This window comes from Terrapene carolina, unplaced genomic scaffold (assembly GCF_002925995.2).
Source record: "Terrapene carolina triunguis isolate 2854851 unplaced genomic scaffold, T_m_triunguis-2.0 Scaffold53, whole genome shotgun sequence".
Lineage (NCBI taxonomy): Eukaryota > Metazoa > Chordata > Testudines > Emydidae > Terrapene > Terrapene triunguis.
In genome coordinates this window covers 13144158-13161002 of record NW_020664404.1, presented here as the reverse complement: position 1 = coordinate 13161002, position 16845 = coordinate 13144158, and the positions used below count along the sequence as shown (strand labels likewise).

General features: G+C 52.6%; 1 protein-coding gene across 5 annotated transcripts in view; it reads left to right on the top strand.

The window, feature by feature from the left end:
* Window positions 1–16845, top strand: part of FGFR1 (fibroblast growth factor receptor 1) — a 73993-nt gene that overhangs the window by 39659 nt on the left and 17489 nt on the right. For all 5 annotated transcript variants that reach the window (XM_024207150.2, XM_024207149.2, XM_024207148.2 and 2 more), the window contains 4 exons: window positions 153–328; window positions 5702–5825; window positions 11785–11975; window positions 14151–14295. In XM_024207150.2, the coding sequence (XP_024062918.1) occupies window positions 153–328; window positions 5702–5825; window positions 11785–11975; window positions 14151–14295 (636 nt within the window). The remainder of the gene's footprint in view (window positions 1–152; window positions 329–5701; window positions 5826–11784; window positions 11976–14150; window positions 14296–16845) is intronic.

Below are 16845 nucleotides of genomic sequence, written 5' to 3'. Positions count from 1 at the left end.
GGATCTACCGCCCCCGAATTGCCGCACATGCCACCCCTCTCCCTTGGCCGCACCAAGCACCTGCTTGTTAAGCTGGTGCCTGGAGCCGGCCCTGGCCGCGGGTCCCTCCTGTCTGCGTCCTCCCCCGTGCTGACTCACCTCTCTCTGCTCAGTGGCTGTGGCTCCCTACTGGACATACCCCGAGAAGATGGAGAAGAAGCTCCATGCTGTCCCAGCTGCCAAAACGGTGAAGTTCAAGTGCCCGTCGAGCGGGACACCCAGCCCCACGCTGCGCTGGCTGAAAAACGGCAAGGAGTTCAAGCCCGACCACCGCATCGGTGGATACAAGGTGAGCAGGAATGGGGGTGCTGTGCAGATAGGGGGTATGGTTTGGTCTGGAGCACAGAGGCTGTGGGATTTTCTCTGTCTGAAGCTAACGGGCTCTGCCAGGCAGGGTCTTGGGCATTCTTTGTGCACCCAACACTGCAGTGAATAGGCACCAAGTTCCAGCCCCAGGCTCCCAGTATCAAGGTGCAAGGAGCAGCATAAAGTGGGCAGTCCTGAATGCCCCCCTGGGGGCTCTTGTTCTTCTAGGGTCAGCCTTTCTCTTTAGGGCCAGGTTCTCAGCTGGGGTAAACTGGCCTCATTTCACTGCCTGCCACACAGCTCCATTCCCTGCAATGGAGCTCTGCCAGCCTACACCCGCTGAGGATTGGGCCCAAGAATCCTGTTCTGGATAAAGCAGCAGCATCTCTCTTGTATGTTCAGGTAGGTTGGAAGGGGAAGTTCTCTCAATGCCGGTCGCCCAACAGCCTGCAGGATTATAAAGGGGGGGGGGGGAGTCCCAGGGAGACATTTCTCTAACTTTCTAAAATGATTTGTTTCCCCTCTGCTGTTTATAATAATCCCTTGGGAACCTGAATATAAAACGCCTCCTTCTTGAAAATGTATTGGATTCTATCCCCACTGGATACGTGTGCATAGGTTTGTTATTGTAGGGTTGCTTGTGAATGAGCTTTGCACAAGGTGGTGGTGATGTAGAATACTTTGTGAGCACGGGGCTGCCTGTGCACTGGGCTGTCACTGCAGGGGGGAGTATATGTGCGTGGTGGGTTGTTGTTGCAGGGTGGAGCATTGTGGGAGTGATACCGGAGTGGTGCTGGTTGGTTTGTGAGCTCTGGGCTTCTGGTACAAATAATTCTTATTGAAAAGTGCATTGAGGAGGAAGAAGGATGGACATGTGGTGGAAGCACTGGATTGGGCCTCTGGAGTTCTGGGTTCAACTCCCTGTCTCTGCTACAGGTTCCCTGTGTGACCTTGGGCAAGTCACTTAACTTCTCTGTTCCTCAGTTCCCCCACCTGTGAAATGGGGGTAACAAACCTTCTCCATCTCCCAGGGGTATGGTGAGGCTGCATCTCTAAATGTATCTGGGCACCTCCCAAGCTACAGGAAGAGGAGTCAGATAAGAACCTAGACTGAAAGCATTGCTTTGGGGCAGAAAGTGAATGGGTGTTGCAGATTAGCATGCACCAGGAAGGCTGCTCATTTGGGCTGCAGTCTCCCAGCAGGGACAGATGGGCCCCTGTAACATTCAGGTTACAAAACAGACCTGTGAGGGTGACCTGCTGATGGATCAAGCTTGCGCTAGTATGCGTTATCGGGGAGGGGATGGAAGAAAGGCTGAAATGAGTTTCTCTTGCCCAGCTTTGACATTGGGGTCTTTTGCTCCCCTGTTGTATTGATCTGCACACAAACTGCATCAGATTCTCCCCCTCATTTGTGATACTCCGGGGAACTCTCTGGGTTCTTCCCACGGCGGGGCTGTTATAGGACAAGCCCAGTTACTGCATGGGACGGGGGATGATTTTATTACAGGGCAACAATATGGTCAGCAGAAGCAGTAGGGGCCCCAGGCTGACAGGTTTCTTGGGAAAGTCTCCCAGGCCCAGCTCTCGGGCCATAATTCACTCCCTGATACTTGGCTCCCTTAGGAAGAGCAGGACAGGCCACTTGGCTCCAATGCGGGTCTGTTGTTTGCCAGGGATGTGCTGTCTGGGAGTGAACTGAAGCAGGCGAATGGAGCCTTAGACTCTGGAGCTCTCCAAGGAGTGTGGGGCTGGTATCTCACTGTTTCCTTTCCCTTGTAACAAAGCTGTTGTTCGGGGCTCTGAGTTCAAATCAAAGCAGGAGAGGACCTGGGAGCACTATGCAGGCTCCCTGGACGGCCAGCGCTGGAGTCCGACAGCCAAAAGAGAGAGAGCACTTGCTGCTCTGTTTCTTTCTAGCAGTCGCTATTGTACAATATTGGAGGGCACAGCTTACCCTGTGATTGCTAGGGGAGCATTTCCCTGTCATCTTTAAAGCTACCGTGAGTGGTGTGGTTGCACCTCTGGAGAAGCAAAAGGCGTTCTGGCAGTGGGTGTGGGCGTTCTGCTGTCTGGTTTTGACACTCCTCCTTTGGTTGCCCGGAGAACAACGTGTTTCAGTGCTGAACGATTCAGTGCTGCCACCACAGCTCCACTGCATAGACTCCTGCATCCATAAAACTCCTCCCGAAGTAGCCAGAGGGAAGAACTGTCCTTTTTTCCTTCTCTTTTTAAAACTGAAGTGTTGGTCAAGGCCTCTCAGGAGGAATCAATAATGGCTTTAATGAGACACAATCCATGATTCATACATCAAATAATTATCCTCATTTCTCCTGAATCAAACCAATTTGAAGAAGGTTCTGTGCCATTTTCAGATGGTAATTACTCTTTCCTGTTAAAGTGAAATCGAGCTCCATTGATGCACTCTTGTTTTTCTTAGTCATTTGTAGCAACTACATTTTGGTTTTGCCTGGCTGAGTTGGCCCGTGTATTGGGCCTTGAAAAACTTCTAGAACAGCTGGATGGCTTTGTGTGCTATTGAATTAGCCTTTCTCTGCTGGAGACAAGGATTCCCACCTGTGTCAGCTCCTCCGGAGCACAGTGGGAGCTCCCCGTTCAGGGCTGCAGGGAAGGAAACAGATAAGCCATAGATCTGTTGTGGGAGGTGGTTTCCCAGCCGCAGAGACGCAAGCTAGGAACGTTGTGTGGCCAATATGGTAACCTGGTGGCAGCGGCTGCTACCTCGACTAGTGTATTTCCCTGTGCTTGGGATAGGAGCCTCAGGTCTCCCAGGAGACCTTGCCCTCTCCTGCGAGAGAGACTCTCTGAGTCAGCCCTCTGCTCTGCACTCCCCTCCAGCTAGCAGTTTGATTATTCACTGGCCACTGACTCATGCACTTGATTGTGCAAATGAAATCCAGCTATTGGCCCATGTCCCATTAGGGTCCAGCAAGGCACTGGCACAAACCCCAGGAAATCAGCCACATCATGACTCTGCTAAGCTCACTTTATTACATGCTGGAGTGGAGCTATCTGCTCAAAGATTCCCCCGGCTGGTCCTAAGGAATCAAAGGTGAGAGGGAGACTGGCCTTTCAGGCAGGGAACGGGCGTGGCATGGACACCAGGAGAGTCTCCTTGACATATGTTAGTAATATTTCATCCTTGTAACACCCTGGAATTGTATGCTTTCAATCCGACCCTCCTGGTGCTCATGGGACTCCGAGGAAAACGCCTTCGTCAATGACACCACCCTTCCCTCCCCGCTCCTCCTATATTAGGTTTGTCATTATTATTATTTCTGAGATCGGGGCCCCACTGTGCCAGGTGCTGCCCATACATGCACATAGTAAGAGTGCTCCTGCCCTTCCCGACCATTTAAATAGACGAGACACAGGGTGGGAGAAAGAAAGTACTTGTAGCCCTTTTTACAGATGGAAACTGAGGCATAGGGTAGCCCAAGATCACCCAGAGCCAGGAATAAGAACCCCAGCTTTCTGAGCTCCCCTCCAGTGTCCTTAACCCAAGGGCAGTCTTCCTCTCATGCATCACTGTTGAAGCAACTGGGCTTCCAAAGTTCAAATCCCAGCAGGGCCGACTCAGCCTTGCACCTTTTGGAGAGAGCCCCATCGTGCCAGGAGGTTTTGATCCCTGGGCTGTTCATGGTGCAGGGGAGGGGAGTGTCTCTTGTAAACGACTGAATGCTAGATGCCTGGGCACTTTCCATAGCAATGGGGTGGTGCTTCATCTCCTGGCTGGTCTCCCCGGACCCTGCCCTCCTAGGCTAGTGCTGGCTGCCTTTCAGTGGTGCTGTTCACATGAAGTCCGTGATGTACCTGGGGGCAAAAGACACAGCTGTATAAATTGTGACTCACAACAGTTGTTGAGAAAGGCTTCAGGACAGAACCGAGGCCGGCCAGCACCTTCTCCCAGGGCAAGCCAGTTTTTCAGTAAGCACAGGAAGAAAATGCTTCTCCATTCCCCAAATGCCACCCTAAATCACTCTGCTACCGTATGGCATTTCTGCAGTGACAGTGCCTGGAGAGGCTACAGAGGCGCCTAGGGCTCAGTGCTCTGCATTGTGTCCTTGTGCTGTGGGAAGCTCCTGCCGCCCCTGCCTGTTGCTGTGAGCTGACTCTGACAGTGGCACACTGGCTGTAATTGGAAGGTGAAGGCCTGGGCACACAATGCAATGCCCGGCTGGGGAGGTGGGATAATGGGGCTGGAATCCAGCTGGGAGCCAGGAATGCAACAGCACCAGCATGAAGCTGGTATCAGAGAAGGTCTCGATAGGAGAAGCTGCTTCTTGGGATCCTGCTTTCATCCAGCAGTGACAAAGGTGGTTTTATTCAGGAGTGAACATGGCCGTGTTGAGTAGAAGGAGCTCAGCTTCCAGGGCCCAGGAAACCATAGTGGAGATGCTAGTCCAGCATGGGACATCCACAGTAAAAACCCCTCACCCTCTCCAAGCCAAACAGCCAAGATCTGGGATGCTTTGGGGCTGGGAGGGCAGGAAACAGTTTGCTGCTCCAAGATGCTGCAATTGCAACAGTGCATGTCTCAGCTACCCTGCCTGGAGCATGCTGAGCTGTTCAGAGCTTGCTGTGGTGTTGTGAAATGCATGGGGTGGAGTCTGGACTACAGTTTCATGAAGCCCCCTGGGAACATCAGTAAGAGGACCCTTGCTCACCTGCATGCTTTTTAATCCCTGTTTCCACTCAGGGGCTCATGTGACAGAGAGCCCCCTGCAGTCTGGTGTGGAGGTGCTGGCCCTGGGGTTGCGGGGGGTGACTCAGGGATGTGCCCCGATACCCAGGCTCTGAACTGGGAATTGATTCCTGCGTGGGAGTGGGGACTGGCTGGGGAGGAGTGCTTATCCGAGTGACATGGGAGTAGCAGAGGCCGGGGCAGTCTGTTCTGAGAAACGCGAGACAGTTTGGAGCGGTGAGATTCTGCTCCCGTGACGCTGCGGGCGGGAGGGCAGGCTGGGGTTACCTGGAGAGGGGTTTCCTGCAGTCAGTGCCAGCCCGTCAAACTCCATTGACATCATGTTTCCAGATGCAGATGGCTCTGTGTCGCGTCTGTCCTGGGACAGCTGGGAGTGATTACCATCCCCCTGTAGCAACGGGTAAAGGTGACCTTGAGCCGAGATTTATGGCCTGCCTAGAACACGAGGCCCAGGGGTCAGAGATGGCTTTGACGTGCTCTGGAATTCGAGGGCATGTGTTCTATCAAACGCAGCCCTGGCATGGTCTGGGGCCGCTAATTCCTCCCCATACCATTTGGAGTACGCAGATGATAAAGCTGTGTGCCAATAACCACACTGAACTGGCTTTGTTGTCTCTCCTGCCTCCTTAGGTCCGCTACGCAACCTGGAGCATCATCATGGACTCAGTGGTGCCGTCCGATAAAGGCAACTACACCTGCATCGTGGAGAACAAATATGGGAGCATCAACCACACCTACCAGCTCGACGTAGTGGGTGAGAAAGGCTGAGCTGGGCAGAGGGTTAAGAAGGGAAATTGGAAACGTATGTCCCTGGGAAACCAGTGATGCAAACCATAAATGTAGCACAAGGGGTCATGGTTGTGCAGAGGAGGGGGCTCCCCTGAGGTCCTGTTCTGTTCAGCTGTAGCTGTGCACACGATGTTCTGCAGCCCGGGGATGCTCTTGTAGGGCTCTGGGTGGGGATTGCAAAGGCTGACTCGAAGACTGGGGAAACAGTGGCGATGCTGGGAACCTGAGCTCTGGGACTGAGGCCCCAGTTGGGAGAAAGGTGTTCTGGGTCCAGGACCAGGGAAACCTTAGCACATCCCTCTGGAAAGAAATTGCTTAAAGCTCTATAATTAGCTCTAGGCACCTCGCTGTATGTGGCGTTTGGAATCGGTGACCGTTGTCAGATTTCAGCCCACCTCTCAGGTGAGGTGTCAGCTGGTTGCTGTCTCCTCTTTGGGCCCATATCAGGACTTGAGCTGATATCCCAACTGGACACTGGAGGGCAGTCCTGGGGTGGGGTGGAGTTCTGCACCGCTGCTAGCCTGAGGCACTGTAGTGAGTCCCTTCCGGTCGGCTGCAGGCCAAGAAGAGGTTGGATCTTGTGGGTCAACAAACATGTGGACAAGGGGGATCCAGTGGACATAGTGTACTTAGATTTCCAGAAAGCCTTTGACAAGGTCCCTCACCAAAGGCTCTTACGTAAATTAAGTTGTCATGGGATAAGAGGGAAGATCCTTTCATTGATTGAGAACTGGTTAAAAGACAGGGAACAAAGGGTAGGAATTAATGGTAAATTCTCAGAATGGAGAGGGGTAACTAGTGGTGTTCCCCAAGGGTCAGTCCTAGGACCAATCCTATTCAACTCATTCATAAATGATCTGGAGAAAGGGGTAAACAGTGAGGTGGCAAAGTTTGCAGATGATACTAAACCGCTCAAGATAGTTAAGACCAAAGCAGACTGTGAAGAACTTCAAAAAGATCTCACAAAACTAAGTGATTGGGCAACAAAATGGCAAATGAAATTTAATGTGGATAAATGTAAAGTAATGCACATTGGAAAAAATAACCCCAACTATACATACAATATGATGGGGGCTAATTTAGCTACAACTAATCAGGAAAGAGATCTTGGAGGCATCGTGGATAGTTCTCTGAAGACGTCCACGCAGTGTGCAGCGGCGGTCAAAAAAGCAAACAGGATGTTAGGAAACATTAAAAAAGGGATGGAGAATATCTTATTGCCCTTATATAAATCCATGGTACGCCCACATTTTGAATACTGCGTACAGATGAGGTCTCCTCATCTCAAAAAAGATATACTGGCATTAGAAAAGGTTCAGAGAAGGGCAACTAAAATGATTAGGGGTTTGGAATGGGTCCCATATGAGGAGAGATTAAAGAGGCTAGGACTTTTCAGCTTGGAAAAGAGGAGACTAAGGAGGGATATGATAGAGGTCTATAAAATCATGAGTGATGTGGAGAAAGTGAATAAGGAAAAGTTATTTACTTGTTCCCATAATATAAGAACTAGGGGCCACCAAATGAAATTAATGGGCAGCAGGTTTAAAACAAATAAAAGGAAGTTCTTCTTCACACAGCGCACAGTCAACCTGTGGAACTCCTTGCCTGAGGAGGTTGGGAAGGCTAGGACTATAACAGGGTTTAAAAGAGAACTAGATAAATTCATGGAGGTTAAGTCCATTAATGGCTATTAGCCAGGATGGGTAAGGAAAGTCCCTAGCCCCTGTGTGTCAGAGGGTGGAGATGGACGGCCGGAGAGAGATCACTTGATCATTACCTGTTAGGTTCACTCCCTCTGGCACACCTGGTATTGGCCACTGTCGGTAGACAGGATACTGGGCTGGATGAACCTTTGGTCTGACCCAGTATGGCCGTTCTTATGTTCTTATGTTCACTTCCCCAAAGAAGGCTGGGGTGTTATACCCGAGCACAACGTCACAGTCAGCGAGCTCCCAGTGGCTGTCTCACCTCTGGGAGGGGAACGCAAACCCCACTCTGGCTAATCCAGGAAGACGCCCAGACGCCTCCAGTGGGGGCTCCCATCAGGGTGAAGAAGAACCCGCGGGCCTCGCAGTACTTTGAGCCAAATGCAAAGCCCTTTTCGTCAGCTCAGCTTCCCCTCCACAAGCTCCTTGCCTGCATGGGTCCGCTCCCTCGCATTACAATTCAGTCAGTGACCTCCCCCAGTTTTTACACCTGCAGGTGGGCAAGGGAGCTTGTTTCTGGAATTGTTACTGGGTGGCACTCGGATACTGCACTGCCAGGAGCTACATAAGCACCTAGACAGCTGGATGGACTCTGCTTCCCCCCTTCAATTGTCACTTGCCCCAACTATAATCAGACTCATCTCTTCTGTCTCCCGAGAGCTCAGCTTGTCTCCCTTGGGGGATGGGAGGGGTGGCCTGGCCTCAGAGCTGGTGGTTTGGTTTTTAGTTTTGTTTTTTTAAATTTTAGTTAAAATAATTTTGTCGTCCAGACAGAACCTTTTTTTTTTTTTTTTTTATCATCTTATGAGCCTTAATTCCCAGCTGGGAAGGCTAGTCTGTGCAGTTGCACATGTGGAGCTGCTCTAAATGCCAGTAAATGAACCATTAAAAATGTGATTTAATTTGATTACACTGAGCAAACTGAAGGGAATAGTCAGCAGTGGGAACAAAGGGGTTTCTTAATGCTCACTCACCACAGTGGCAGGCTCTTTGTTAATCAGCTAGGTCCTCATTGGGTTTGTTTGACCTTTGACCTCGGATGAATAGGTAGCCATGTTTATCCCCCTCCCCCACTTCCCTGACAAGAATTTCACCTGTCCGTGCCCCCTTCCCACTTTGCAAACACTCGGTTTCTGTTGGTGCTGGGGAGGGTGATCCGCCCCATTCACCACACAGTGCACCGGTGGCTGTTCTCTGGAGCAGCGGCATTTCCTCCAGCTTCTGCTGGCCCCAGGAGCAAACCAGGGGTTCTCTTGGTCTGGCCTTTCGCCTGATCCCTTGCTTGGCTTCAGGCCCAGGAGGACATTGGGGGGAGAGTCGTCTGTGTGGGGCCGCGATGCCCTCTTGTCCATCCTTGGGAAGGAAAGGTCTCCTCCCTGCTTGATTTCCCTTCCCCCTTTTGTTGTAAGACTGTTGGAATGGAACTGCCCTCTGCAGCGAAAGTCACTAATCAGAACTGGTTGGGTGGCTTGTTTAGTTTGGTTTCATAAGGGGCTTTTGGGGCCCCTGTTGTTGGAAATCCCTTTGGAGGTTAGTGGCTAGCCCTGCCCCTAGGAGCCCCATGTGAATCCTTCCGTGCAATGCCCCAGCTCAGGAAGGCTTGGTCACCAAGTATCCAGGCCCGGCCCCATGCACTGACACCTACAATGCAGCATACTGGCGCTTCCATTTCATCCTGGCTACGTATGGGAAAAGGGACCCGATTCCAGCCAGGTGGCAAGTGGCAGGAAATCCCAGACACCCAGCGCTGAGTGCAGTGAGATCTCAGCTGGAATATCGCCAGCCAGTCTCCAGGCAGATCCTGTCATCTTCTCACTCCGGTCTGGTCCAAAGCTAATCCTTTGCCCACCTTCTGCTTTCAAGGGGACACATCTGATGGCACTGCCAGTGCTGCTCCATTGGAGGGACTGTTCCTTGCGGGCCTGGCTATCAAGGCAATGAGCGGACACGGAATCATAAAATCAGCCACCACAGCTCTTGCTGCTCAGAACTGCTAGTGCTGGATGTATTTCATCTCCTCTGTGCTGCTGTTCCCTTGCTGGAGGAAAGGCAAAGCCTGGGCTCTGATGCAGACTTGGTTTGCAGGCAAAGGGACAGAGTCAGAGGGAATATCCGTGGTAGTAGGAGCTGCATGTTAGTGAGTGTGGTTTGCGCGCTAGAGGATGGGTGGTGAAAGCAGAGTATGCATAGGAGAGCAGGCCTCGAATCCTTCCAGTGTCCGCACTCCCACTTGCTGCACTGGTTTATCAGCATTTACCTTGTATCCCATTGCAATCAGGCCCAGAGTCTCCTCCATCCCCTTTCCTCCAAGAAGCTTCACTGAACAGAGGCCACCATTGCCTCCGCACAGTGTCCGTACATGGCACGTATCTCCTTCCGAGATACACCTGTATTCCCTGCCAGCCTCGTTCTCCTGCCCTTGGGAAGCCACGCCCGCCTCCCCTCCTCTCTGGCACTAGGCAGAGTGGCAATTGCAAGAGATCAGAGGGCAGGATGGGAGTTCACTATGAATTAAAACAACTCTTCCCTTTTCACCCTTTCCCAGGTGGAAATTTAAGTGTGGAGGGAGCCCCAGTGAGCCAGGCTGGCTTCCAGGAGCTACCTGCAGCATCTCTAGGCACCTGCTGCATTGGTTAGAGGCACAGGCCTGTCCTTGACAGCTCCCACCAGAGCTGGGGCTCTAAATCATCAGCTTTGTCCTTTCTTTCCCCCCTTGTCAGAGAAACCAGCTGTCGCTTGGCCTCTTCCTAACTCCCTCCTCAGTGATCAGCCCTGGCTGTAACCCTCTAGTTAGGCCTCAAGTGGCACTCAGGACAGGAAGCAGGCTGAGGCCTGCCTGCATCATCAGAGGGGGGAATGGTGAGGCACGGCAGAAAGCGTGCTGTGTAATTCAAGGCGGATGTGAGTGTGAGCAGAGGGGAGCTCTTGGCAGGGGCTGTGCCGGTCCTGTGATACTTACTTCGGGAACTGGAGTGTGGGGGCCGCTCATCAAGGTTCCTTAGCGAGAGGGATTAGAGGGGAAGGCAGCCGGTGAAGCTTTCCCTTCGTATTTTTAATAAGTGACTGGCTGGGATGAAAAAGATCTTGGCTCCGGCCGCTCGCCATGAAAAAATAACCCCTTAATTCCTGTGTTGTCACCTCCCAAGTGAAGATGCGAAGGCAGTGGCTGGCGGCAGGACCTTTCCCTGCTGCTGCCATGGGTCTAACTCTCTTTGTTTCTGGGAAGCTGCGTTCGCTTCGAATCCACGTCTGTCTTGTTCATGCTTGCTTGCTTGCTTTCTGACCCTGAGCAGCACGAGAGAGAGCGAGGGGCTGGGACTGCATCCCTGCCCGCATACGGGCTTGGGTTAGGGCCTACTTCGTGCTCTGGCCGAGCGTGGCAGTTTTGTTCTGGAGGCTGGGGACAGGCCTGTGTTTTCAGTAGCTCTATGTTGCCTCACTTGTATTGTTGGCCCATAGAGTGAGGTTATGGATCATGCTGCTCCCAGGGCTCTGGGCTGGCCTCTTGTCCTGTTACTGTGTTCTGTCTGTCTGTCTCACGGTTTTATACTGCCATCCATCACCTGGGCATCTGACCACCTTCCATGTAAAATCAATAGCAAAGTCAAGTGGACTTCAGGGATCTCTGGCACTTCTACTTCTGCCTTCTCTCACTTTGCACACACAGAAGAGGTGTCAAGAAGTAGCTACCTAGGTAGATTTAAATGGCCTGCTTCCACCAATAGCCAGACACCAGGTCAAAGCCGCCTGATAATTAACTAGATCCCTATGGGCCCAGTCCAGTGGGCAGCAAGCTCTTCTCAGGCGGCGGGAGAGGAAGCGAAAGAGGGAGTGATGCTAAATACTCTACGCCGTCACTCAGGAGGTGCCCTCCCCTATCTGAGCTCTCAAGCAGGCTCTGGGAGAAGTGCGTTGCGTGGGGGTGGGGGCAGGATACAAGTTTGGGACAGGGGGTGGATGGAGACGTAGCCAGTGATCTGCTAAAACTAGTCTTTTTATGTAGAATCCCAGCCATGAGTCCTCATCAAGTAATAGAGTCTACAGGGCTGCAAGCAGCATTGTAAAAAATGTAGCCAAGAAAAGATCATTTCTCTAGCAAAGTGTATGTGCGTGAGATTGAGAGCAATGTCCGGATCACCCAGAGCTGCTCTTTAGTGGCCCGCTGGACTTGGCGCCCTGGTTTTGTGAGACCATCTCCTCTCTTGCCATGTCTTGCAGAGAGATCACCTCACCGGCCCATCCTCCAAGCTGGGCTGCCCGCTAACAAGACCGTGGCCCTGGGCAGCAATGTGGAGTTTGTGTGCAAAGTTTACAGCGACCCACAGCCCCACATCCAGTGGCTGAAGCACATAGAGGTCAATGGCAGCAAGATCGGACCCGATAACTTACCCTACGTGCAGATCCTGAAGGTAACGTCCCATTCTGGGTGGGCCCATTTAGTTTCCTTCGCAGGATGAGCCGGGAATGGAGCTGGTGAGGTGGAGATGAATTGGGGAAGGAAGCCATTTGGGATGGAACTGGCATATCAGGAACGGGGCAGAGGGATGATGTTTGCTACCATTCAGACTGGGTTAGGTACCACTCTCCTGACCAGCTGAGCCAAGACGATGGGACATGCAGAGCCTTCTCCTGTTCTCTCCTCCCTGCAAAGCCTGGAGCAGAGGATAGTGGGTGGGTAGGACAGGAAGGTGCTGGTCTTTTCAGCAGAATGTGGATGAGAGATGCCCTCCCCGAAGCACCAAGTTAGACTAAATACACTAGTGTAGAGTGACTTGGGAAGCAGAGAGTGGGGTTGTCTTAACTGGCCCAGGAACAGACTGTCAGTGAAGCATTCAGTGGCCCTTGGATCTGCATGCTCAGAGATGCAGCGGGCTGGGGGAGGGTCACTCCTATTCCGTGAATTGTTATTTTTAAAATAGCGAATGTAGAAAGCAAGATAATAGCTCAGGTGAGCCCGGCTCCCTTAGCCTCCACCACAAGCCGGGAATTCCACTTCAAGAGAGCCAAGTTGCTGCACAGCAGAGAGCAGAAGCAGCTGATGCAACCCTGCCTTGCACACGCCTCTCTGCTGTGTTGTACCTAACACCAGTCTGTGCCACTTAAAGCAACCCACTGTGCCCTTTATCCAGTGGATTCATGGCCACCTTGGTACTCCACCCTGAATCTGTTCCTTGTCAAGCAGGGCATGTTCATTCATCTGGGAGCTCTGGGGGTGCCCATGTGTTAATTCAAAGGGAGGGGAGAAAGGTTGTGCTGTTGCTGACTTCCTGCACTGGTCACCAAATTGTCATAAGCCAGTGCATCGGTCAGCTGTTTCAATGCACAAGCCCTTCTTCGTTAAATCTATAGGCACCTCGGGGCTGTGTGTGTCTGGCTTGTTATCAGACCCTTGCACTTCTGCAAACAGACACCACCACTGCTTGATATGGGGGATGGGGCACAGAGGACTTGCGCTAGTCGCCCCTTGATTCAGCGTCTGGGCAGGGCACTGATGATGTGATTGATGTTGATCTTGGGGCTGCAACGTCCGACTGTGTCAATGTGACTCCTGTGTTGTTGGTTTGTTCTAGCACTCAGGAATTAATAGCTCTGATGCGGAGGTGCTGACCCTGTATAATGTGACAGAGGCCGAGAGCGGGGAGTATATTTGTAAGGTTTCCAATTATATTGGCGAGGCTAACCAGTCTGCGTGGCTCACTGTCACCAGACCCATGGCAAAAGGTAAACTGAAGAACACCAACTGGGATCTTACTTGGACAGTCAGTCCCTAGCGGTGGAAAACAAAACTCTGGGCTCTCTTGTTTCTGCTATATTTCTGGTGCCACAAGCCATGGAAAAATACTCGCGGTGGCCAGTTTAGTTTTGTGCTCTGTGTCGCTTGCCCACCTTCCCCTCCTGGATGTTTCTCCCCTGCGCGCTCTCACTGTATTAGCAAAACACATTGGATAGGTGCATCTAAACCATCTCAGCATCTTCCTGGTGAAACACAAGCTGTCACTTCTCGCTCCAGCTGCGTCTTTTCCAGCGCATCTGGGCTTGGAATCTTTGCTGAGTTAGATCCCCTTCAAAATAAAGACGTGATTCAGCCATATTTTGCTCATGTCTCCTCGCTTTCAAACCTCGATCTATGCACCAGATCTGACTGTGACAATACAGTGTTGTGTTCTCCCCTCCATCTCACAGTCTGTCATCTCCCTACCCAAACCCCACTCCTTCAGCTATGTTGTCTTCCATCATGTTTCTCCGCAATCCCATCGCTTCCCCTTGTGCAGTTGTGTCGCATGAAACTAAGCCGGCCCCTTCTTCCTGAGGTCCATTTTTCCATGCAGCCCATCACCAGCATGTTCAGATGGGCAGGAAATTCAGTTTGGTGAAGGGTTTTAACAAACATCTCCTTAGGTCAGCCTGGATCAAAGGTCGTCCTAAGGGTCTCTTTAACAGGTCTACAGTGGTCTCTCTCTGCTACCCGGGGGTCTTGCAAATGAGACACCAGGGCACGTTCCTCCCCCCTCCTCCACCTTGGTTCCTAGAAGATCTCATGTCGTTTGCTTGTCCGTTTTTTGCTTCCATTTGTTTTCTTCTAGACGGCTGGAGTTAACACAACAGACAAAGAAATGGAAGTCCTTCACTTAAGGAATGTCTCATTTGAGGATGCTGGGGAGTATACATGTTTGGCGGGTAATTCTATTGGGATCTCCCATCACTCTGCATGGTTGACAGTTCTCGAAGGTACATACTCCTCCTTCTGCTGTCCTTTCCCCACCTCATTTCCATGTCTGATGAACTATGCATTGCAGCCTGGGAGAGAGCCTGGGCTTTCCCTTTCCTCCCCGCCCTGGGGAAAGCACAGAGCCTGCCAGTCAATTCTTCCACACCTAGACACCTGGCTTCCCCAGCAAGGGCAGGGCTCTCAGCCACTCTGCCCTGGTGACAAGTTAGGACTCAACCCATCCCCAGGGGGTCTCATGCTGCACCTCCCTGTGCGGCTCCTGCTGGTGAGAATCCAAAGCAAGGGGGTAATTTAATGCTGTCTCCCATGCTGGAGCTGGCAGGAGCGTGTGCCCTCTCCGCTTGGTGCCAGGGCCCTGCCTCTCCCCACCTTGGAGACGGTTCAGAATTGGTGGCCATGCCCACCCGCTCTCTCCCTGGCCGAGGCAATGCATATCTCTGATTTACGTGTAACCGGTGGTTCAGTCCGACTAGAACAGGCTGGTTCTGTCCTCTCAGGCAATGCCAGTGTTTCCCATTCCCTGTGCCCCCACGCCGGCTGACCAAAGCGCCGATGCATTAGCCCAGGGCGATAACAGTGTTTTTAGGAACCACCCAGGCCTCTGGCTCCCAAGCGGCTGCCCCTCGGTTTCAGCGGAAGAGGGGATGCAGCGGGTGTCACAGTGCCACATGGCAGCACCTGGAGGGAGTTTGGGAGCGGGGATTGCAGCCTATGGAGGCAGAGGAGTTCTCAGGCCCTTCTTGCCAGCCCGGGGGCAGCACAGACTGGTTCTGAAGCCATCATGAGTGGAAGCGCCGCTCAGTCTGACGCCGGGCCTTTGATAGTAGGGTGAAAGAAGAGGACCGTGGAGGAGGTTCCTGGTCCCCTTTGTCCCCCGAGCCCTCACAAATGGAACTAAGTTAACCAATAATAAATTGGGGAACGTGATGGGTCAGCTGCAGCCTCCATGCCTCATGCTGCTGTCTCCCCCTTTCCCACCCCCCCACACCGACCCCCTGTGGCGGTTTGAGCATCAGTAGCCCTGGCCTTGCCCTGAGGAGGAACCTGGCCCCTGGGTGCTGGGGTTGCAGCGATGGGTGCTACTTCCTCTGCATGAGCCCTCTGTGGGCAGGTTGTGCTCCTGCCCTGGCATGGGTCTGGCTCAGCCATGCCCTGTGCATGCTGCTTCCCTTTCCCTGACAAGGCCTGATAACCGGCAGCTGCAGGAAGTTTTTGGGGTACGCCTGGTGGTGCTTTTCATACAAAAACTTTCTCCGTTATCAGCCACTTCTCCCTTGTCAGACCTGCCCCGTTCAGAGCTCTGGGATCTGAACAGGAGATGGTGGCTGCTTCTCTCCAATGGGGTATAGCACGAAAGACTTGGACTCCCTCTAATGCCTTCTCTGAGGCTCTCTGCTTTTCTGGGGGGAGGGCTGGGCTGGGGAGACTTGTGTCTTAATGAACTGCAACTCCAGTGTCCTCACCGCCCCGGCTGTGGTGCCGTGCGTAATACACCACACCCCCTGGCTGCGACTGCGCCGAAACTGTTCTTGAACTTCCACCGCTCTCGCTGCGACTCAGCTGGGGGGGTCCTGCTGCAGTTCAGTCCCTGGGGAAGGGGGCAGGTTTTGTCTCATGATGAAATGAAACTCTCTTTAAGGGGCTGCTAGGGACCATTTAAAAAAAACAAAAACAAAAAAACAAGCCCCCGTGGTAATTTTTTTTTAATGCCTGTGACTCCTGTTCAAACTATTTGCAGTCTCACAAGGACAGCGTTTCATTTTGGCCTGTCCCAGCGTTGTTCCTGGTAACTTCCCCTAGAAATCTACAGTCCCAGTTCAGGCTGGGTAGGAAAATCCTCAAAGATGCATGTCCCCGAATCCCCTCCTGCTCTTACCCACCATGAATGGAAAGAGGACATCCCCAAGCCAGGCCTGGGCCATGCCCCTCTGTACATGCTGCTTTGCAACGCCTGCATGGGTTAAAATGAAGTCAATACCATCCCAGAAGGATCCCTGGATGCCCAGCACAGCCTCTTGCTCCCCTAGCTATGGGGGGGGGGGGGGGGCTCTGCAGCTGCGCCTGCTCAGTCTTGTGATGGCCTAACGAGCACAGCTGGGCCACATCAGGCAGTGGCCGGCCACAGGGCCAAGGAAGCTAGCAGGCCTGTTTCTAAGCTCAGCAGCAGGCTGCTCAATGCAGATGCCTGTGGATTCTCTGCCTTTCTCTGCTTGCCATGCTCCAAGCCCTGCTCCAGCCTATATTGTGCCCTGCACCTGGCCTTGTTCCAGTCCTGTCCCAGCCTCACTCGTAGCCCTGCTCCTGCCTTCCCTGATTCCAGATCATCTGGTTCTGATTCCTGACCTGCCTCGTCCCATGGCTCTGGCATTCAGACTCTGATTCTGACTCCTGCCCTGACTGCCCCTGACCCAGTCTCCTGCCACTAGCCAGGGACCCATGGGAAGTCCCAGAAGTTCTCAGCCCAATATATCTACCCACTTTTATGTATGTTTGTAATTCTCATTTAATCCCGGCTCCTTAGAGGAGGTTACAGCCCTGCCTCCTCTCGC